The following is a 23,106-nucleotide window of genomic DNA, read 5'->3' on the forward strand; positions in this document are numbered from 1 at the left end:
ACACCAGTCAGAATGGCTAAAATTAACAAGGCAGGAAGTGACAGATGTTGGCAAGGATGCAGAGAAAGGGGAACCCTCCTACACTGTTGGTGGGAATGCAAGCTGGTGCAGCCACTCTGGAAAACAGTATGGCGGTTCCTCAAAAAGTTAAAATAGAGCTACCCTACAACCCAGCAATTGCACTACTGTGTATTTACCCCAAAGATACAAATGTAGTGATTCGAAGGGGCATGTGCACCCCAATGTTTATAGCAGCAATGTCCACAATAGCCAAACTGTGGAAAGAGCCTAGAGGTCCATCAACAGATGAACTGATAAAGAAAAGGTGGTGTGTGTATATATATATATACACCTTACTCTTTAAGTCCTCTTTAATCTTAGATTTCTACTTACTCTATGGGGTAGTTTATATACGGATTTGGGCTCAACAAGCATCGCTGGGTGAACTTTTTAGGAGTCTCAAATTGTCTGTGCTTAAGGAGGATGGCAGAAAATAGCTTGCCAGTTTTGACCAAATTTGCATTGCTGCCCCACAACCTCTGAAAAACTCAGGGCTTTCTAGTTTTCATTTGAGATCTGGATGCTTTGTGTTTTAGGAGTTTCAGTGATGACCCCAAGGAGGGGGCAGTTGGGAGATCCTCAGATGCTTCTGAAAGGAGCAGGAATTTCTTCCCCTTACTCAAAGGAGACATCACAGGGGATGTCAGCGCTGTTGAGGGGGTATCTTCTTCAGCTTTACAAACAGCTATGTGCCCTGATGTCCACAATCTATTGGGCTAGGGTCACTGGTTTTAAGACCATAGTGTGCAGGGGAAGCCATAATTGATACAGAAACACTGGCTTAATAGGATGTGGAGGAGACTGCATCCAAGTAGATAGAATGTGCCTCTTCTAAAAATGGATCCAGACAAGTTTCTGTGACAGTGACTAGAATCAGTGTGTATACAAATCTCAGGACCTCTAGGCATATTTATCTTGTGTAGGTAGTCATTGTTGGAGAAAAAAATAAAAACTAAAATAATCAAAAGGTAAAAAAAAATATGTATATATATACACACACATACATACACACACACAATGGAATATTATGCAGCCATCAAAAAATGAAATCTTGCCATTTGCAATGGCGTGGATGGAACTAGAGGGTATTATGCTAAGTGAAATAAGTCAGTCAGAGAAAGATAAGTATCATATGATCTCACTGATATAGGAATTTGAGAAACAAGACAGAGGATCATAGGGAAGGGAGGGAAAAATGAAACAAGATGAAACCAGACGGGAGACAAACCATAAGAGACTCTTAATCTCAGGAAACAAATGAGGGTTGCTGGAGTAGAGGGGGGTGGGAGGGATGGGGTGGCTGGGTGATGGACACTGGGGAGGATATGCGCTATGGTGAGCGCTGTGAATTGTGTAAGACTGATGAATCACAGACCTGTACCCCTGAAACAAATAATATGTTAATAAAAAAATAATTAAAAAATAAATAAAATGAAATCAATAGCCTTCATCATCAGGGATAACTGTAATCATTTTTGCCTCAACATTGTCAGGAAGTTCTACATGATACCAAAAGAACAAAAATATGAACAAAGATTTACAATTATTTACAGATGATACAATTGTCTACCTGGAAAACCCAATGCCAACCAAAATCCAAACAGGATTTTTTAAAAACTGACAATTATTCTAACTTTCTTCTAGAAGAATAAATGTGTAAAAATTGCCAAGAACATTTTGAAAAACACAAGCTGAAGTACTTTTGTCCTACTAGTAATGAAACCATATTACTAGTACATAGGCAATTATCAATGGAGGAGAAAAGAATGACCAGAAGGAGGTTAGCATAGAAGGACAGTGTTATAAATCAATGTGAGACATTTATTTCATAAATGGTTTTGGGAAAAGTAGACATAATCTTATTATTAATCAACTCTGTCACACCTTTGTGGTTGTAAACACTATGTTTTCTCAAACCTATCATGTTGTCAGGGGGGTTTGCTGAGCCAATGTTGAACCATGCATTTGGAGGTGATTCCAAAAGCTAATGGCTTATTAAATGGGGTACATTAATTCCAAAACAGGAATTCTTGATACACATAATTCAACTGCAGGTCTGTTGGTTTTGTTTCACATATTTTGAGGCCATGTTGTTGGGTGCATGTGTGTGTATTATCAATATATCTTCTTGCCATTTGGCTCCTTTTCCCACCATAGGACATCTTTCCATTTCCAATAAGTTTTTTTTTTCCTTGAATTCTATTTTGATCCTAGGTTATGAACTTATTTCAACTTATTTTTGTTCATATTTGTCACATATCTTTTACTACCCATTTATTTTAATTAATTCTGAGTCCTTTGTTCTAAATGTTTCTTTTGTGGAAAAAACACTGTTGTATTCTTTAAAAAGATGCAACCTCATAGTCTTGGCTCTTAATTGGTGACTTTAATATATCACTATTCTAAAGCTATATGAGTATTTATTATTGCCATCTTTTCTCAATTGCGTATTCACTATATATTTTGGGCGTCTTTTTCATGCTTTCCATTGAACAGAACAGATCCTCTTTGTGTATTTAAAACTTATACATTTAAAAATCAATGACAGGGGCGCCTGGGTGGCTCAGTTGGTTAAGCGACTGCCTTCGGCTCAGGTCATGATCCCGGAGTCCTGGGATCAAGTCCCGCATCGGGCTCCCGGCTCGGCAGGGAGCCTGCTTCTCCCTCTGACCCTATCCCCTCTCATGCTGTTTCTCTCTCTCTCTCTCTCTCTCTCAAATAAATAAATAAATAAAATCTTTAAAAAAAATCAATGACAGTTGCCTTAATATAAAAGACCCATACTTATGAAATTTTTTCCTACTAAACACAAATATCATGACCATTTCTACATACCAACTACCAAGCTTACACAATAAAACAAAACTTTCATGGGTGCTGACTAAATACCCCTCTTATTGACATTTCATCCCCACCCTGTAAAGTTACTTTTTTTAGAATGTGATGTTTATTCTCCCTGTGAATGACTGTATATATCCGTAGGTTTTGTATAGTAATGATATACATGTTTTAAATTCAATAGAAATAGTATCATCTGGTATGTATCCTTTGAGACTTGCTTTATTTTGTACTCAATATTATATGTGAGATTGATCCAGGTTGGTACATATATCTATATTCACTGTTCTATAGTGTGTTGTATATATCCATTATATGAGCAAACCACTTCATTATCTATGGTACATATTATCCAGTTTCAGCAGCAGGAGATTGGAACCAAAACAAAATGAACATTCTTTAAGTTGATTTTAGGGAGACAAAATGCAAATGAACTCATAAAAAGAAACGAGTAAAATTCCTAATTTGGACATTGAGCAAATTGACATAAAGCCCAAAATCTCAATAAGAGGAAAAACAAGCTGTGGTACCAGAAATAATTTCACCACCTAATGACCCCTGTATTAGTCTGCTCTGGCAATCATTACAGAATAGCACAGGCTGGATGGCTTACCAACAGAAAGGTACTTCTCTCAGTTCTGGATGCTGGAATTGCAAGATCAAAGTCCCATCAGTGTTGCTGTGTGGTGAAGTCTCACCTTCAGTCTTACACATGGCCATCTACTCACTGTGTCCCCACCAGGCCCCTTCTCTGTGTGTGCGTGGAGAGGGAAAGAGAGAGAGATCTCTGATATCTTTCTCTGTTTTTATAAGGGCAACAGTCCTACCAGATCAGGACCCTATCCTTAGGACCTCACTTAATCTTAACTGCTCCCTAAGGCCCTATCTCCAAACACAGTCACATTGGGGGTTAGAGCTTCAACATATGGTTTGTGGGGGTACACAGTCACTTTATAACTTTTATAACTTCCAAATCATAAATACCAGTTAGCTTTTGCCACAGATATAAACAACCTCGAAATCTTCATGGCTTTCCAAAGCCAGTACTTATTTTTCTTGGTCATGGGCATGTAGTAGGGATGAGGATGATCTCAGCTGGTGTTGGCTGCATGTGGATCTAGACTGCAGGTCAGGTGTGGTTCCACAAGCCTCGTTTTGGAGTCCAGGCTAAAAGGGTAAAGGACACCTAAGCATGTACTTTTCAAGGTGATGGCAGTATCACAAGAGCACAAAACCCAAACACATAAACACATTTCAAGCCTCAGCTTTACCATGTCTACCAACATCGCATCAGCCTAATCAAGCTACTTGGCCAAGCCCAACATCAAGGGGCAGGATGTCCATTTCACCTACCACGCGGCCATGGCAAGACTAAGCATATGTAATACTACCATGCATAGTGAAGACTTGGGAGCAATAATTCAATCAGCCACAGCATATATTCTCAAGCTCTGAGTGTTTGCCATGAGTCTTAATGATACTAAAGGACATTCTTCTGCTACAATGGCCCAGTGGTTTTGAGTTGTCAGGACTGATGCTGCGGCCCAGCAGAAGTCTTCTGTCTGTCCATGTTGTACTTTGATTCCTTACCTACTCTTTACATAGCTTCTTAGGGTTCTGAGCCAGTGCACCATATGTCGTGGTTTGAAGGTTCATTAGTCACTCTGAGATCTGTGAGTCTGAGTCAATGGAGAAGTATCCAGAGTTCTGGTGGGAATTCAATGCAGTATTAGCTTAAGTACTGGTGAAGTTGCTTTGGACCCCAGACTAAAATGGTTTCTCAGCTATTTCCCCTTCTGATTTGAACTTACTTGCCTAGTCTCAGGTATCACTCCTAGAGAGCACCCTGCGTGTCTGCCTTGTTACAGCGTGGGAGGAAGAAAAGCTGGTCAGATGAATCTGGAGGAGGAGAATTGTAGGGCGAGAAGGGTGCTCAAACCAAAGAGCAGGCCCTGTGGAGGTCTTGAGGCAGGAGGTAGAGTGACTGGTGGCCACTGCAGAAGCATCCAGGCATTTGAAGGGTTCATGGTCCAGGTGTCTGAATTGCTGAAGATGAAGGACCCTGGACAGTCTATCCTGAAGAAAATCAAGCCGAGAGGGGACTTGAGAGTTGACCGTGAACATAAAGAGAGAAGACATAACTCCATTCATTCTCTCATTCATTCAATAAATATTTGAGTGCTACCTTTACCAGGCATCCTATTCTGTGTATTGAGAATTAAGCAATTAACAAAATAGCCATATCCCTGCTCATGTGGGACTTACACTATTTATGGAGTGGGGTACAAACACCAAGGTAATTAAATAAAAAATATATAATATCCTCGAATAGAAGGTAGTAAGTGGTAAAGAGAAAAAAATAAGGCAGAGAAGAGGGTTAGGGTGTGTTGGCAAGGTGAGGTACAGTTTCAGAAAGGATGACCAGGCTAGATGACATTTGAGTAAAGATCTGGAGGAAATGGGGTATGGGGTGGGGGCATTTTGCCACAGGTACAGCAAGGGGAAACACTTGAGGGGGTTGGTACCTGGGGGTGCGGGTTGAAGCCTAGCAAGAAGGCCAGTGTGTGAGAGGGAAGTCCAAGATGAGGCCAGGTAGGTCATGGGGTTGGTGGTGAGGGGAGGGGAGGGAAGATCAGTGTGGACCTTGGAAGCTGCTGCAATGTCCCAGGTGTTTCCTCCATGGAATGCGGAGTCAATGGAGTACTTTGTGCATAAAGGAGACCTCTGGGTGATTTCCAGCAAAAATGGGTGACAGTGTGGAGTATAGAGTGAATGGAAATGAGGGTCATAATTCTAGGGGCTCCTGAGGAAATAACTAGAGTCAGTGCGGAGAAGGGGGTGACTTTTCCAACTACAAGACCTCACCTAACTGAGCATCCACCAGTGAAACTGGCTGCACAGTCCCCCTGGGAGCCAGTCAGCAGCATGTCACTGACAGTCCCAGCAGGAGCCAGGGATGCTGACGCTGGGAAATTCCTACAGCAGGTAAGGCATTCAACTCGGACATCCCAGACTCCTTCCAATACTGAGCATATATCACCCTAATCTCCCCCAGTTAGAGTGCAGGGCTTCTGTCTCTTCTGTTCATCACCGTATTCCTGGGGCCTGGAATAGTGTCCGGCAAATAGCAGCCACTCAATGAGTACTTGTTAAAGGTATGAATGTCTCTGTTAAACATATTGCAGGCTTTTGAGCAGCGTACTTTTCTTCTCAGCACCCCAGAGAATAAGAAAAGGTGAACTGGATGACACCTGCTGACCTTTCCAGGCCTGCAGGTCTGTGACGGCATCTCAGACTCTGAGCCATTGTTTCTAAAGGGCTTCGCAGGCTCTGGGGTGTATAAGGAGTGCTGATGGGGAGGAAAGGCAGGGCTGGTAAGGGCAAACCTGAGTCAAGGGGAAGTGCACAGATAACCTCTGTTATCTTTGGGGACCAGGGAATTCTGACAATAAAAGGGAATTGTCTTTGAGATGTATAGAGTAGAGTTCTCATCCCGCTCTGGGATGCTGAGGACCCGTCCCATCCCAAGCATGTTGCATTTGCTTCATGGGTCAGCCTGCTCGACAAAGCCTTCACAGGTCTCTAGGCTTTGCTGGGAGAAACACCATACATAGCAGTAAGCACTCCTCTTAAGTGTATCGAAAACCCTTTCTTATCTTGACGAAGTTCACCAGTGACAACATTTCTTCAGAGAGTTCCGTGCAGGCACAGTATCTATTATGTGCCCCCAGACACCCACCAGGCAGCTACTCCCCGTCCCCCTGAGCTTTCGCAGGATTGCCAACATCAACAGGTTGGCTGACAGGGCCCATCTTTGCTACCAGAGAAGCCAGTGAGACATGCTGTTATATTTCTTGAACAATCAAATACAAAAAGATGCACACTAGGTAATTGCAATGATTTTATTCTATATTTATTTAGCTTTAGTTTATTTCAGACAGTGTTTTTAATATTAAGCATGCAGATGTATGTGTGTTCCATGCTCCTTATCCTATGAGTTGCATTCATTATAAATTAAAGGAAGTAGTGTTTGCTTCATGGTGACCTAGAAAAAAATATATAACAGCCAGAATTTAGTAACTTATTAATTGTGAAAATATTGACATCTATTATCTCATTCAGTCTTTACATTAATACTGGCAAGTAGATACTATTGTTGTCCTTGATTCACAGACAGAGAAATGGGCTCGGAAAACGCGTCTGGCCTGTGGTCATACAGCTAGAAGAAGGCAAACTCAGTTCATGATCCCAGGAGTAGGCTCTGAATTCAGATGTACATGACATTATAGTGTTTACACCCAAAGCATGTCATTACCTTTCAAACCCAAAAGATAGAATAATCAGTTATAAGTGCAGGGGACAGTCATTTAAATAAACAGATCTATCTTTTCTGGCAAATGATCTCAGTGTCACAGGGAGATACTGGTCAATGGAGGGGAATGAACCTAAATTCTAGGAGTTTCAGCTACTGGGACTCCCTGTTCCCCCTGCACACCCTGGAGTGGGCACATTGCCCTGTGGATTTTTTCTACTATGTGGACTCTCAGGGGGTCAAAGTGTGGACTGCACCCCTGCAATACCCAGTTTTCCATCCTCCCATCTGACACTAGAAGGGCAGTCACCTCCTTCTGGGAGTCCTTTCACTGCTTAAGCCCTAAGCTCCCTGCGGCGGCGATTGTAGACTTTGAAGCCCATGCTGGTAGGCAGCAGGTTGGTGTTTGCCACACTTCCAGCTCTGCTCAGCAAGCCTCCCAGCCAGTGGGCCACACAGGTGGCAGAGCTGCAGGATCTCTTCTGGACAGTGACTCTAATGAGCAAGATGGAGAAAGAAGAGAAGATTATGAGTGAGAGGTTCACACGTAACCAGTCCTAACTCCTCCAATGCTGGGAAGTCCCCTCAGTACTACCAGCCCAATTTCCAGAGTGGGGGATGTCATACCTTTCCCAACTGCTTTCAGAAAGGGATCTTTGTCCATGTGCTCTTAACCATAGACTCTGTGTGACCTCTGTTGTCAGTGGAGCCTGAGAATAGCTGGGCCCCAGGCCCAGGTGAACAATGGCAGTGTGCTGGCCTCCTGTCCGGCTGTGTTCTCTCTTACCTCCTGGGATATGCCTTCCTGGGCATGACAGGAGGGAGGGGCTGCCCTGAGCTGAGCCGGGTGGGGAGCCTCACCTGGAGCCCTCAGTCTCCTGCTCCTGCTGCAGCTCACGGGCCTTCATTTGCACATAGTCCTTCAGCACTGCAGCCAGTAGGAGTCGCAATTCCTCCTCATTGCGCACAGGGTCTGGACGACTCTCCAAAGCTGACCTGGGGAGGGAAAGAAAACCCAATGCAAGCTCTGAGTCCCCCCTGTCTCCCCAGAGTAAGCAGCCAGGCTTCCTGGTAAAAATAACAAAAGCATTCTGTGAGACTCAATGAGTTGTATGAAATTTATAATAAAGAATATTGTATATCATTGTTATTTTTCAATTATGTGCTACACATTCTTTATATCAGATAAATATACACTCCCCCATTGCCCCCCTCACCAGTTGGTAAACTTTCAGCACACCACAATTCTGAGAAAGGAATTGTCTGATCCCAGGAGCAGTGGGAGGGGAGGGTACTCCTGACAGGGCTGTCTTACCTGAATGGTGCTGCCTGGAGGACGCCCACCTGGTACAGGGCCAGGACGCTGAGAACCAGTAAAGGAGAGAACTTCCAGAAGCCCATGATGCTTCTCTGCAAGGGAAGAAAGATGTCACCTTCTGTACCAGTTTGAAGTTCTATGAGCCCAAGCACCTGGGCTCTAGTTCTGCTCCTAACTATAACTCCCTGGCATGGTGGCTTCAGGCTGGTCATGTCATTTCCTCTACGATTCTTTCAACTCACCAGGGAAGTGGACTGCTGGAAGATCCAGTGAGCCTGTAGCATACATAGTTTAGCAAAGACAGATGACTGAGAGCAAAGCTATCCTAGCAGGACAACTGAATGAAGAGGATTCTGTCCATAGCCCCCTCCCCACCACCCTACACTCTCACAATGGCCAGGTCTCCATTGAAGACAATCTCTGAGCACCCTGTCACCAAAGCTGCTCTCATATCACAACCCAGAACTGTCCTCCCTGTGTAGGGCTTTCGCTTATACCTGGCGGGGCGTGGGGAGGTAACTAAAAAGGAAATAACTCTACCGATGGAATCTTAGAGAAACTAAAGAAACAAATTCTGCTCACCCGCTCCGCACTCTGGCAAAGAACCTGCAAGAACCAAGCTTAAGCAGAGTCTTAAATTGGGGCTAGGACTTAAAGCAAGGGGGAAAAGCTCCCAGAACTCACTAATGGGGCTTGCTGTTCAAGGCTGCCTGCCTCCAGGGTTTTGAGCCTATTTGACCCCCACTGAGGCTGGCCAAAGTTCTGAAATGATTTCCCAGGGACCACTAGGCACAAACAGGATCCGTGAGCACCCTTGCGTCCCACTGTGTGCGCGGTGTCTGTGGAGCTCCAGGGTCCTGAGCCAAGTGCAGCAAGAACAGCAAGACTGAAGCCTGTCTCAGTGCGGAGTGAAGCAGGGAGTCCCGGAACCGAGACTGTCCAGTGTTACCTGAGGCAGGAGCCTGCGATGAATCGTAGAGTAACAGAGATTTTGTGACGAAGAGACCCAGACAGAAGTGCACAGAGACTCTAAGACACGCAGGGAGAGCAGCTACAAGAAAGACGAATGCAGAAGAGGGAGGGAAGAAGAAGGAGAGAGAATCACACAGCTAAGCAGGAATCTCGGGGCTCACCTGGCAGCAGGCAGCAGGTGGCTTGGAGCCCAGGCGGTGGCAGCTGCGGCAGCGTTGGCGTCAGGCGATGGCGCTGTGGAAGCGGCAGGGACAGTTGAGTGGAGCGGTGGCTCTGCTGCCTCCCAGCACCAGCAGCTGCTCTTATTCCCGCCGCTCTGGGTCTGGGGTGGTCCAGGAGCTCTGAGCAACCAATGAGAGGACAGATCTCGTACCCCATTGGATTGTGTCACCCATTTACGTCCAGAACCTAGAACATTACGCGGGACCATCCCACTTGTATTTGCATTGAGGTCATTGATGGGAGTGGAGGGAGGGAGAGGGATGGTGGGGACTGAGGAGAAATACCCTTAATATGAGCAGGAAGTTGAGGGCAGTTTGACGTCATGGTAAATTTCACCTGTTCAGTTCTGCTGGGTTTTGAACGTGCGCCCCTCTCCATCCCCAGAGGTGCAGTCGTATAGGGCAAGATCCAGGAAGCAGGGCATCCTAGCTCCCCAAGTCTGACCCTAGATCCCCCGTCCAAATGAGGCTTGGATGGTTAACAACGTACAGCAACATTGATTCTGGACACAAGCAGGGTGTCTAATTCGGATAGCTGGAATTACAGAGGGGCAAAGCTCATGGGAAGCAAGAGATGGGAGTGATAGCAAGAACTTTGTCAGTAGAACTCAATTCCAGGCAGTAAGGTCAAGGGCAATTAACTTCTCAGCACCTCAATGTACTCATCTTTGAAATGCGGACCATATTCCCAGCTTGAGAACATACTGTGGTTAGTAGCCATGTGCCTGTCCCCCAGTGGGGGAGGAATTTACGAGAGCCCTCAGGCCCAAAGAGGGACTTTGTGAAATCGCAATCTCAATTTTCCAGATTCCCACCTTGTGTGGCTTCCTGGATTCGTGCTGGGTGGTCTCTCATGTGGGTTAGGAGGACCTGGAAGCCCTGCTGGGCCTGAGCCTGAAGGTGTTAGGCACCGATGCTTCCCAAGCCTCCAAACGGACTTCTAGCCCTTCCTCTTCCTATCCTGTCATCCATCACCTCTGGCTCCTCACCCTGCTGGAGCCATTTGCCCAGCTGCCCCTTGCTTCTGGCTGCTGTTTGCCAAGTTGTCCTTGTGGCGTGCAATTCCAGTCCTGTGCCCGCCTCCCCTGCACTTCAGTCCTCCACTAGAGAGCAGAGCACGCTCGAAGGTACTGAAGAGTCCCTGCGGATACTAAAGCTCACATGCAAAGCTTTCCCACAAACTCATTTCTGTCTTCAAACATGTGCGCACTCCCCAGAGCACAAGCCGGCGCAGGGGGTCTGACACCCGGGGCATCCACGTGGGTTCACTGTGAATCGCGGCCCGAGCCTGCCTCCGAGTCTCTCTCTCTCTCACGGGATCACATGCACACTTGGCATGGTGATGATCTGCTGAAATCATACCTGCACTCACTCTCAATTGTAAGCGTGCTCTCTCATGTAGCACCTCCACTCTCTCCAGGACACACCAAATGGAGGGTTTTAGGACCCCTCCAACCTGATCTTTCCACTCCCAGCTCACCTGGAGGTCCTAGGTCCTGACTTGCCGCCCTTAGCACCGAGAGTGCTGAGGAAGAAGCTTCTCACTGTTCCCAGGATCTCTGAGTCTGAGCGCCGCGCGTGAGCCTCAGCCTCTACATACTCTCCCCGGGCAGCTAGCGTGGCCGTGGCGGCAAGCGTGGCCGAAGCGGCAAGCGTGGCCGTGGCAGCAAGCGTGGTCCCCGCGGCAGCCGTGGTCCCCGCGGCAAGCATGGTGTTGCGGGCACAGTGGGTGGGAGACTACTTCACGGGTCTGTGCAGTGCAGGCAGAGACCCCAGTGAGGTGGTTCTCCCAGGCACAGCGGAAATAATGCCCCGGTACGTCGTATGTGATCCGGGCAACGGTGCACCCCTCTCCTCAGTCCCCAGAAGCCTTTGCATTTCATAGCACACACCTGCTTTGTACCACATCTCCTTCCCTTCTAATTCGGTGGCCACTGTTCGGGGACACCGACTTTCCAAGATGCCTCTGTGCCGCTTTCTTCCATCTTAACTCCTGGTGCTGCCCCACCGTGAGGGAGGAAGTTCGGGACTGGGGATCGGGTGTGTAAAACTCTCTCCCCATGGCGGGCTGGCAGGACGGCGGGTTCTTTCTCCTAGCGTGAACTACAAAACCATTCCCCTCTGAGTCCATCCCTGATTTACCGAGTAGATTCGAGGAAGTTTAGACGTTCACGCGTGCGGGCTGCTTAGATTATGTCCAGCTATCCCTGGAACCTCTCTAAATTGAGGCTACACAGAACACGATTTAATATATAAGTCGCCAAGGAAAATACTGATTTTAAAATAGTCGCTTGAGTATTTTGCTCTTGGTTTTATAATCTTATTTCATAACTTGATGTGAAGAGGCTCACGGTGTTGGACTCCATCCCCAGTGGGACTCATGCGCCACCTCCCCGCCAACCCCCCGCCCCGCGCCCCGCGCTGGTCTTCTGCCTCCTAGCTGCGACCACCACAACTGGGGAATGGCAGCAATGTCTCCTCCCTGCTGTGGGTGCCTGAGCACACAGGTTCAGGGCTAGACGCAGAGCCCAGCACCAGTTGGTCCTACCAGATCATCTTCCACAAAGCCCTGTAACACTGCTGCCTGGAGGGCAAGGCAAACAAACTATAGAAGTTCATTCTCAAGGAAATTTAGAAGATCAATGGCCAACAACTTCCTGATCATCTTCCGAGGAGCCCGTTCCAGCTCCTTACACGCTGTCAGGGGAACCCTCCAGTCATGCCCGCCATGGTGGAAGGCATGTGTAAGTATAACTGGGGCTCCGCATGCCTCACCCAGATCCCTGACAAGACCATGTTCCTGAGTGTGGTGGATGTCTTCACCATAGGGGCACCTCTGGCAGACTAAGACCCCCACCACTCCCAAGAAGGACCATGGACTCCCTAATAGTCCTATTTGAGGCGGTCTGAGGGCTGAGCCCCAAGTGTTCTGGCCATTGCCCACGGAGGACAAACTGAAGGACGGTCAGTTGGTATTCTTGGGTCTTGTCTGTCTCTAGCTTTGTCTGGGGGTGGGAGCTGGAGTCCCCACTTACTTTTTTCCTGTTCTCCTGCGGGAGGAGAACTGGGAGTTTCAGCGAGTCAGGGATCTTCTCAGTCCCCCTGACTATCCTCTCAACCTTCTTGAATAAAATAAAGAGAAGAAATGAATCAAAACCATTTTCCACTGAGCTCATGCCTGATTATCAAGTGAAACCAAGTTTAGATCTTTCTGTGTGCCGATCGCTCTGAAACAGGCAATCCTTGAAACTTCTCTGCGCTTCTCATGGGATCCCACGCACAAACAGCATGATCACGATCTGCCATCATCATACCTGCAGCGACTGTCAATTTTAAGTGCATACCCTAAAACGCAATTATGCAGCACCTGGACCCCTCCAACTGGAGGGTTTTAGGACCCCTCCACCTGATCTTTTCACTCCCAACCTCCCCGGGAAAGTCCGAGGTCCTGATTTGCTGCCCTCAGCACATAGAGTGCCTAGAAAGAAGCTTCTCACTGTCGCCGGGCTCTCCAAGTCTGAGCACGCAGTGCACAATCCTCAGCCTCTACACATTCTCCGCGCGCAACTGCAAGTGCAGCCTTTGCTGGTGTTTTGGCAGCCCCCAGCTGCAAATCCCCCCACCGACAGGGCGGGCTGTGAACGCAGTTGGTGAGGCTGCCTCACGGGGCTACGGGGGCAGGCAGAGACCCCCAGCCAGGCAGAGACTAGCCCCGAGTGTGCCGTCAGTGACACGAACCATGGGGCACCCCTCTCCTCAGTCCCCAAAAGCTTCAGCACTTTAGGACACACCTACCTTGTGTCACATCTCTTCCCCTTGCTAGTTGGTGGCCTCTGCTTGGGGACACCCTGCTTCCAAGATGTCCTTATTCAGCATTCCTCCTTTTTAACCCTTGGCGCGGCACTGCCACGAGGGAATAAAATCTCCCAACTGGAGAACTCTGTATAGCGTCCGTATACTGGCAAGGCTGGGGGGGAATCAGCGATGGAAGACTTGGTTCAAAGGATGCAAATGCACTTAGGCACAGAGCAAAGGAAAGTGAGCTGAGCAAGGGACAGGGCTCAGGATGGTGGATCCCAAGCTCAGTGCGTCTTAGAGACTACACACAGACCCAATCTGGGACTTTGGGGCTCAGCAGTTTACGCCCTGAGTTTGGCCATAGGCTTTCCACCTGGAGGCGCAGGGCCAAACTGGTGAAGGCGGCACAGCAGAGACTGAGTGGCATGGAGGTTGGGCTCTGCCACTTGGGGCTCTTGTAGGTGACTGCTCTCAGGTGCCACATCCTTTCACAGAAACGATTTCCACTCCACGACTCGAGGTTTCAAACTTAAGAACCCTGTGAAATCATTTGTAAATCTATGTGTCCTTGCACTGCACTTTTCTGATGAGAGAACGAACCCTACCTTTCACCAATGCAGGTGACTGCAGAATGGGTAAAAAATGACTGCTCTAGGAGCCAGTTTCGTGGCCACCTCACTTTGCAGGCTCAGGACTTTCCCTGTGGCTGCCAGGTATGCCTTAGGCCTTCAGAGCCAATATTCATTTCTCATTCTGAGATCTTTGGTGGCTACAAAACCCGGGCTGGGGATGTGTGACTGGAATCGGCGTGCATACCCAGAGGGTGCTAGGGTGACTTCCAGCAATTTCAAGCTTTACTTTAAAGGCCAGTATCTCTACACTTAGATCAGTGGAACAGAGTAGAGAGCCCAGAGAGAAACCCATGATTATATGGTTGATTCATCTATGACAAAGGAGGTTGATTCATCTATGACTGTAATATGCAGTAAGAAAAAGATTGTCTCTTCAACAAATGGTGTTGGGGAAACTGGACAGCTGCATGCAAAAGAATGAAACTGGACCAATTTCTTATGACATGCACAAAAATAAACTCAAAGTGGGTTAAAATGTGAGATCTGAAATCATAAAAACCCTAGAAGACAGCACAGGCAGTAATTTCTCTGACATTGGCCATAGAAAGATTTTTCTAGATATGAGTACTCAGGCAAGGGAAACAAAAGCAAAAATAAACTATTAGGACTATATCAAAAGAAAAATCTTCTGCACAATGAAGGAAACAATCCACAAAACTAAAAGACAACCTATTGAATGGGAAAAGAGAATTGCAAATGATATATCCAATAAAGGGTTGGTATTGAACATATATAAAGAACGTGTACAACTCAACACCAAAAAGCAAAGAATCCAATTTAAAAATGGGCAGAAGACATGAAAAGACACTTCTCCAAAGAAGACATACACATGGCCAACAGAAACGTGAAAAACGTGAAACCCAACATCATTAATCACCAGAGAAATATGAGTCAAAACCACATCGAGATATCACCTCACACCTGTCAGAATGGCTCAAATCAAAAACACAAAAAACAAATGTTTGCAAGATTTTGGAGAAAAAGGAACCCACATATACTATTGGTGGGAATGCAAATTGGTACACCCACTGTGGAAATCAGTATGGAGGTTCCTCAAAGCATTAGAAATACAATTGCCATATGATCCAGTAATTCCACTACTCGGTATTTACCCAAAGGATACGAAGACACTATTTTGAAAAGACAAATGCACCCCAAGTTTATTGCAGCACTATTTACAGTAGCCAAATTTGGAGGCAACCCAAGTGTCCATTGATAGATGAATGGATAAAGAAGATGTGGTATATATGCAATGGAATATGACTCAGCCATGAAAAAGAATGAAATCTTCCCATTTACAACAACATGGATGGATCTAGAGGGCATAATGCTAAGTGAAAGGAGTCAGCCAAAGAAAGAGAAATACCATAGGATTTCACTCATATGTGTAAGAATCAAAGCAAACAAAGAAAAAAAGAGAGAAACAAAAAAAAATGGACTCTAAAATAAGGAGAACAAACTGGTGATTGCCAGAGGGGAGGTGGGTGGGGGGGTGGGTGAATAGGTTCTTGTGATGAGTAATGAATAGAATTGCTGAATCACCATATATACCCATGAAATTAATATGTATTATGTAAATTATATGTTAATTATGCTGGAATTTTAAAAATAGTAAAATTTTTTTTGAATAAAATGAAATAGGGGCCCCTGGGTGGCTCAGTCAGTTAAGTGTCTGACTCTTGACTTTGGCTCAGGTCATGATCTCAGGGTCATGAGATTGAGCCCCCCATTGGGCTCCTCACCAAGTGTGGAGTCTGCTTAAGATACTCTCCTTCGCCCTCTGCTCCTCCCTGCTCACACACTCTCTCTCTCTAAAAAATAATAAAATAAAATAAAATAAAAGTCATTTGACTATTTTTCCCTTGATTTTATTATCTTATTTCATAACATTATACCTAGAAATCAGGGTAAGTTGGAAACAATCTTGTTTGGAAACACAATTTCATGGCAAGTTGATAAACTCTACCTGTAATATGTATTTACATTCTTGTAAGTTAGATTCCTGCATTTTTTCATTTAAAGTTTTTTAAAAAGATGGTTTATCAGGGTGTGCCAGAGTCTTGTACCTGGTTGAAAATTCTTATGTGAATTTTTGTGCATTTAGAAGGATTACACCTAATGGGTTACTCCTTCAATTCTACACAATTGGAGTATGAATGAGACTCAGCAACAACACCAAAACCACAACAATAACAACTGCAGCAGAGTAGCAACAACACCACAAATTCATTCTCTTCAGCCTGGGGGGATTCTGAGCTGTCAAACTACCTGAAGAATCCCAACTGAAAATTGATTGCACTGCATTCCACATGTAGGGAACATGGAAGTTGCCACTCTGTCCTAACAATGAAAAGCTGAAAAGACTGGGGAAAAAGAACAACTCTTCTAGGATCTTTAAGAGAGGTGAACACAGGGCAAACCTTTGCCCCCAAGATTGGAGAGACAGATGAATACAGGGAGTAATGTCCTACTAAAACAAACACTCAACAAGGGCAGACCTCAGTGCTTGGAGCCAGTGCTGGGGTAGGACAACCTGACTGTTAACTGGTGAGCTGCTGGAGGCTCAGTGTGGACAACTGTGAGAGTTAAAAGATCCAGGGGGACACACTGGACCAGATAGATCTCATAGATATATATAGAATGTTCTATATATCCACCCTAAAACAACAGAATACTCATTCTTCTCAAGCGCCATGGAACTTTCTCCAGAATAGACCACATACTGGGTCACAAATCAGGTCTCAACCGATACCAAAAGATTGAAATTATTCCCTGCATATTCTCAGACCATAATGGTTTTAAACTGGAACTCAATCACAAGAAAAAATTTGGAAGAAATTCAAACACTTGGAAGCTAAAGACCACTCTGCTTAAGAATGTTTGGGTCAACCAGGAAATCAAAAAAGAACTTAAACAATTCATGGAAACCAATGAGAATGAAAACACATTGGTCCAAAACCTATGGGTTACTGCAAAGGTGGTCCTAAGGGCGAAATACATAGCCATCCAAGCCTCACTCAAAAAAATAGAAAAATCCCGAATTCCCCAACTAATTTTACATCTTAAAGAACTGGAGAAAAAGCAACAAATGAGGCCCAAGCCACACATTAGAAGAGAATTAAGATCAGAGCAGAGATCAATGAATTAGAAACCAGAAATACAGTAGAGCAGATCAATGAAACTAGAAGCTGGTTCTTTGAAAGATATATAAAGATATATAAATAAATATATATATTTATTTATATATATATTCAATAAAGATATATAAATAAATAAAATCTTTAAGATCGATAAACCACTGGCCAGACTTACCCAAAAGAAAAGAGAAAGGACCCAAATTAATAAAATTATGAATGAAATGGAACAGATCAGGACTAACACCAAGGAAATAGAAACAATTATTAGAAACTATTATCAACAACTATATGCCAATAAATTAAGCAACCTGGAAGAAATGGATGCCTTCCCAGAAACCTATAAACTACCAAGACTGAAACAGGAAGAAATTGACAACCTGGATAGGCCAATAACCAGTAACAAGATTGAAGCAGTGATCAAAAACCTCCCAAAAACCAAGAGTCCAGGGCCTGATGGATTCCCTGGGGAATTCTACCAAACATTCAAAGAAGAAATAATACCTATTCTCCTGAAGCTGTTTCAAAAAATAGAAACAGAAGGAAAGCTTCCAGACTCATTCTATGAGGCCAGCATTACCTTGATGCCCAAACCAGGCAAAGACCCCATCAAAAAGGAGAATTTCAGACCGATATCCCTGATGAATATGGATTCCAAAATTCTCAACAAAATCCTAGCTAATAGGATCCAACAGTACATTAAAAGGATCATCCATTACAACCAAGTGGGATTTATCCCTGGGATGCAAGTGTGGTTCAACATTCGCAAATCAATCAATGTAATAGAACACATCAATAAGAGGAGAGAGAAGAACCATACGGTCTTCTCAATTGATGCAGAAAAAGCATTTGACAAAATACAGCATTCTTTCCTGATTCAAACTCTTCAGAATATAGGGATAGAGGGAACATTCCTCAATTTCATAAAATCCATCTATGAAAAACCCACAGCGAATATCATTCTCAATGGGGAAAAGCTGAGAGCCTTTCCCTTAAGATCAGGAACATGACAAGGATGCCCACTCTCGCCACTGTTGTTCAACATAGTACTAGAAGTCCTAGCAACAGCAATCAGACAACAAAAAGAAATAAAAAGTATTCAAATTGGCAAAGAAGAAGTCAAACTCTCTCTCTTCACAGTGATGATACTTTATGTGGAAAGCCCAAAAGACTCCACCCCAAATTACTAGAACTCATACAGCAATTCAATAATGTGGCAGGATACAAAATCAATGCACAGAAATCAGTTGCTTTCTTATACACTAACAATGTAACTGTAGAAAGAGAAATTAGAGAATCGATTCCACTTACAATAGCACCAAAAACCATAAGACACCTTGGAATAAACCTAACCAAAGAAGTAAATGATCTATACTCTAGGAACTACAGAACACTCATGAAAGAAACTGAAGAAGACACAAAAAGATGGAAAAACATTCCATGCTCATAGATCAGAAAAATAAGCATTGTTAAAATGTCTATGCTGCCCAGAACAATCTATACCTTCAACGCCATCCCGATCAAAACTCCATGGCATTTTTCAAAGTGCTGGAACAAACAATCCTAAAATTTGTATGAAATCAGAAAAGACCCCGAATCACCAAGGAAATGTTGAAAAAGAAAAACAAAGCTGGGGGCATCACGTTGCCTGATTTCAAGCTATATTACAAAGCAGTGATCACCAAGACAGCATGGTACTGGCACAAAAACAGACACATAGACCAAGGGAACAGAATAGAGAGCCCAGATATGGACCCTCAACTCTATGGTCAAATAATCTTCGACAAAGCAGGAAAAAAGACAGTCTCTTCAATAAATGGTGCTGGGAAAATTGGACAGCTATATACAGAAGAGTGAAACTCGATCATTCTCTTACACCATACACAGAGATAAACTCAAAATGGATGAAAGACCTCAATGTGAGACAGGAATCCATCAGAATCCTAGAGGAGAACATAGGCAGTAACCTCTTCGACATTGGCCACAGCAACTTCTTCCAAGACACATCCCCAAAGGCAAGCGAAACAAAAGCCAAAATGAACTTTTGGGACTTAATCAAGATAAAAAGCTTCTGCACAGCAAAGGAAACAGTTAACAAAACAAAGAGGCAACCCATGGAATGGGAGAAGATTTTTGCAAATGACACTACAGAAAAGGGCTGATATCCAAGATCTATAAAGAACTTCTCAAACTCAACACCCAAAAAATACATAAGTCAAAAAATGGGCAGAAGGGGCGCTTGGGTGGCTCAGTCGTTAAGCGTCTGCCTTCGGCTCAGGGCATGATCCCAGGGTCCTGGGATCGAGCCCCGCATCAGGCTCCCTGCTCGGCAGGAAGCCTGCTTCTCCCTCTCCCACTCTCCCTGCTTGTGTTCCCTCTCTCGCTGTCTCTGTCAAATAAATAAATAAAATCTTTATAAAAAAAATGGGTAGAAGACATGAGCAGACACTTCTCAAAAGAAGACATACAAATGGCTAACAGACACATGAAAAAATGTTCATCATCATTAGCCATCAGGGAAATTCAAATCAAAACCACATTGAGATACCACCTTACACAAGTTAGAATGGAAAAATTGACAAGGCAAGAAACAACAAATGTTGGAGAGGTTGTGGAGAAAGGGGAACCCTCTTACACTGTTGGTGGGGATGCAAGTTGGTACAGCCACTTTGGAAAACAGTGTGGAGGTTCCTCAAAAAATTAAAAATAGACTACCCTATGACCCAGCAATTGCACTCCTGGGTATTTACCCCAAAGACACAGATGTAGTGAAAAGAAGGGCCATATGCACCCCAATGTTCATAGCAGCAATGTTCACAATAGCCAAACTGTGTAAAGAGCTGAGATGCCCTTCAGTAGACGAATGGTTAAAGAAGATGTGGTCCATATATACAATGGCATATTACTCAGCCATCAGAAAGAATGAATACCTAACTTTTGCATCAACATGGATGGGACTGGAGGAGATTATGCTAAGTGAAATAAGTCAAGCAGAGAAAGTCAATTATCATATGGTTTCACTTATTTGTGGAACATAAGGAATAGCATGGAGGACGTTGGGAGAAGGAAGGGAAAAATGAAGGGGGGTGAAATTGGAGGGGGAGATGAACCGTGAATGACTATGGACTCTGAGAAACAAACTGAGGGTTTTGAGGGGAGGGGGGTGGGGCGATGGGTTAGCCTGGTGATGGGTATTAAGGAGGGTATGTGCACTGGTTGTTATACGCAATGAATCATGGAACACTACATCAAAAACTAATGATGTACTGTATGGTGACTTACATAACATAATAAAAAAAATAAAAAATAGGGGTGCCTGGGTGGCTCAGTCGTTAAGCGTCTGCCTTCGGCTCAGGTCATGATCCCAGGGTCCTGGGATGGAGCCCCACATCAGGCTCCCTGCTTGGCGGGAAGCCTGCTTCTCCCTCTCCCACTCCCCCTGCTTGTGTTCCCTCTCTCGCTGTGTCTCTCTCTGTCAAATAAATAAATAAAATCTTAAAAATAAATAAATAATACAATTAATTAATTAATTAATTATTTTTTAAAAAGCTGGGGCGCCTGGGTGGCTCAGTCGTTAAGCGTCTGCCTTCGGCTCAGGTCACGATCCCAGGGTTCTGGGATCGAGCCCCGCATCGGGCTCCCCGCTCAGCGGGAAGCCTGCTTCTCCCTCTCCCACTCCCCCTGCTTGTGTTCCCTCTCGCTGTGTCTCTCTCTGTCAAATAAATAAATAAAATCTTTAAAAAAAAAAAAAAATCTCCAGGGGAGGGGTGTCTAGGTGGCTCAGTCAGTGAAGCGTCTGAATCTTGGTTTCAGCTCAGGTCATGATCCTTGGTCTCCCTGCTCAGTGTGGAGACTGCTTCAGATTCTTTCTCTTCCCCTTCTGCCCCTCCCCACTCCCGTTTCCTCCCTCTCTCTCTAAAATAAATAAATAAAATCTTTATAAAAAAGTTCCAGGGACACTCATTCATAGGGGACTCCCCACAGATGTGATGTGTGCATTTTACCCCTAGGAACTTGACCAGGTTCTCACAGTACATATGAGAGAAAAATCCACTGGTGGGATTTGCCACCTGGAGCTATACACCTCCTGGAGTAAATAACAGAGAAAAACCTCCTAGTGTTCCCAGAGAGGGAAGGGAAAGGAACCATTTTTTAATATTCGAGAGCTTCTTCTCTAGAAGGCCTGCCCTCAGGAGAAACCAGTTAACCAGAGCCTAAAATGCTGAAATAGTATCATGGCCTAACTGACCGGGGAACAGGGTGGGGGGCGGCGTGTGTGGAATACCCAGCTATAGTCACCTTTAGCCTTCCAATAGCCAGATGAGCTTAGAACCAAAGGGATGACATCAGTGGCTTTTAGAATAGACAACACAGGAGAAAGACATTTATGGCAGAAGGAAGGAATGGGATTTCATGTTCATGGGGTCTTCCGGGACTCTTATAGCCAGCTGACTTTCCTGCAGAGTGGAGTCAAATTGCCCTAAGGGTGCTCTCCCAACACCGCACCTTCTTTGCTGTAGGTACCGGGAGAGGTTCCTTATGATGAAGGATGACTGGAAGGCAGGCAGGCAGGGACAACAGGCCCCCACCCTAAGAGGAAACCACCCTTAAAAGGATTTTACACCACCCTGGAAGGAGCCCTCCACCCTTTCCAATATGATAGGTGACAAAAATCTGATTGGATGACAGGCACAGGGAGGGTTAATCAGATTGAAACAGCCCACCAACAAGCCCATAAAAATCCCTAGACTTAGAAACTCCCAGTGGCAACCCCTTCGGGTCCCCTCTCTCCTTGGGAGCTTTGTACTGTCACTTTGCTATCGCTCAGTAAACTTTGCTTTGCTGCCCACCACTCTGTCTGGTCTACCTCTTCATTCTTTGAAGTGGTGTGACCAAGAACCACGGGCACCGACAGAGCAAAAAAGTCCTATAACACTTCCAAGGTACAGAGACTGTGTTTACAGTACCTTCAGCTGCCAGGAAAAGAACTGAGCGCAGTGGAAGAGAGCCAGGTCATTCTGAGAGGTGGACTCAGCCAGTGAAGTCTAGGAATTACTCTGGCTGGGTTCCTCTTAGATGATTAAAATTCTCTCTCGACTCAGACGCATAGGCTGCAGAATGGCTCTCCTCTCCCTGGCTGAGATCACTGTTCCACGGAGAAAAGGGATAGAAATAAGAACCTTCCCACTATACCAGAAAGCTCCTTGCAGAGGTGAGTCCCTTCGGGCAGTGTTTAGGAACCATAAATTGCAGTTAAGGGGATTTCCTCTCTAACTGGAGTGATCTGGGATTGGGAAGAGTCTGGCTTTAGGTTCTCATGCAAGTGGAGTTGAGTCTTGGCTCTATCCCTCACCTACTGTCCTTGAGCAGATGATACTCCCCTGGAGCCAGTGTTTCTCACCATATAAAATGTGGATAGTAATAACTACCTGACTGGAATAAAGATATTTTATGTTAAAAAACAGACACATTGATTGGCACAGAGCAGATACTTAAGAATAATAATAATATTATTATTATTATTATTATTATTTATCTAACTACATCAGCTCAATACGATAAATTAAATGAAATCAGTACATAGTCCTCTACCTTAAGAGGAGAGCCATGTGTCTTTAATTCTCAAAATAAAACCAACTGCCAAAGCCAAGCAGAAGGAATCTGCCTTCCCCAAACCCCTCAGAAGCACACCTGGCCATGTTGCAGACTCACTGTCCAGCAGAATTAATGACAACTTATCTTAAGCACCTAGCACTTTGCCTGGCATGGAGGAAGCACTCAAATTGATGGCTATTATTATGATGTAACCGAAAGCTCACTC

At 44.9% G+C, this 23,106-nt stretch overlaps 1 protein-coding gene across 1 annotated transcript; it reads right to left on the reverse strand.

The window, feature by feature from the left end:
- Positions 1-6,794: 6,794 nt before the first annotated feature.
- Positions 6,795-9,776, reverse strand: LOC123842709 (calcitonin receptor-stimulating peptide 1). The gene is made up of 5 exons (XM_064575890.1): positions 9,662-9,776; positions 8,526-8,620; positions 8,072-8,206; positions 7,521-7,705; positions 6,795-6,943 (listed from the first exon to the last, which is right to left on the reverse strand). Exons 2-4 carry the CDS (start codon positions 8,609-8,611, stop codon positions 7,546-7,548), a joined length of 381 nt encoding a protein of 126 aa, XP_064431960.1. The 5' UTR covers positions 8,612-8,620; positions 9,662-9,776; the 3' UTR covers positions 6,795-6,943; positions 7,521-7,545.
- Positions 9,777-23,106: the final 13,330 nt, after the last annotated feature.

Source organism: Mirounga angustirostris, unplaced genomic scaffold, assembly GCF_029215605.1.
Source record: "Mirounga angustirostris isolate CCGP_5_RB_7025 unplaced genomic scaffold, mMirAng1.0.hap1 SCAF_13, whole genome shotgun sequence".
Classification (NCBI taxonomy): domain Eukaryota; kingdom Metazoa; phylum Chordata; class Mammalia; order Carnivora; family Phocidae; genus Mirounga; species Mirounga angustirostris.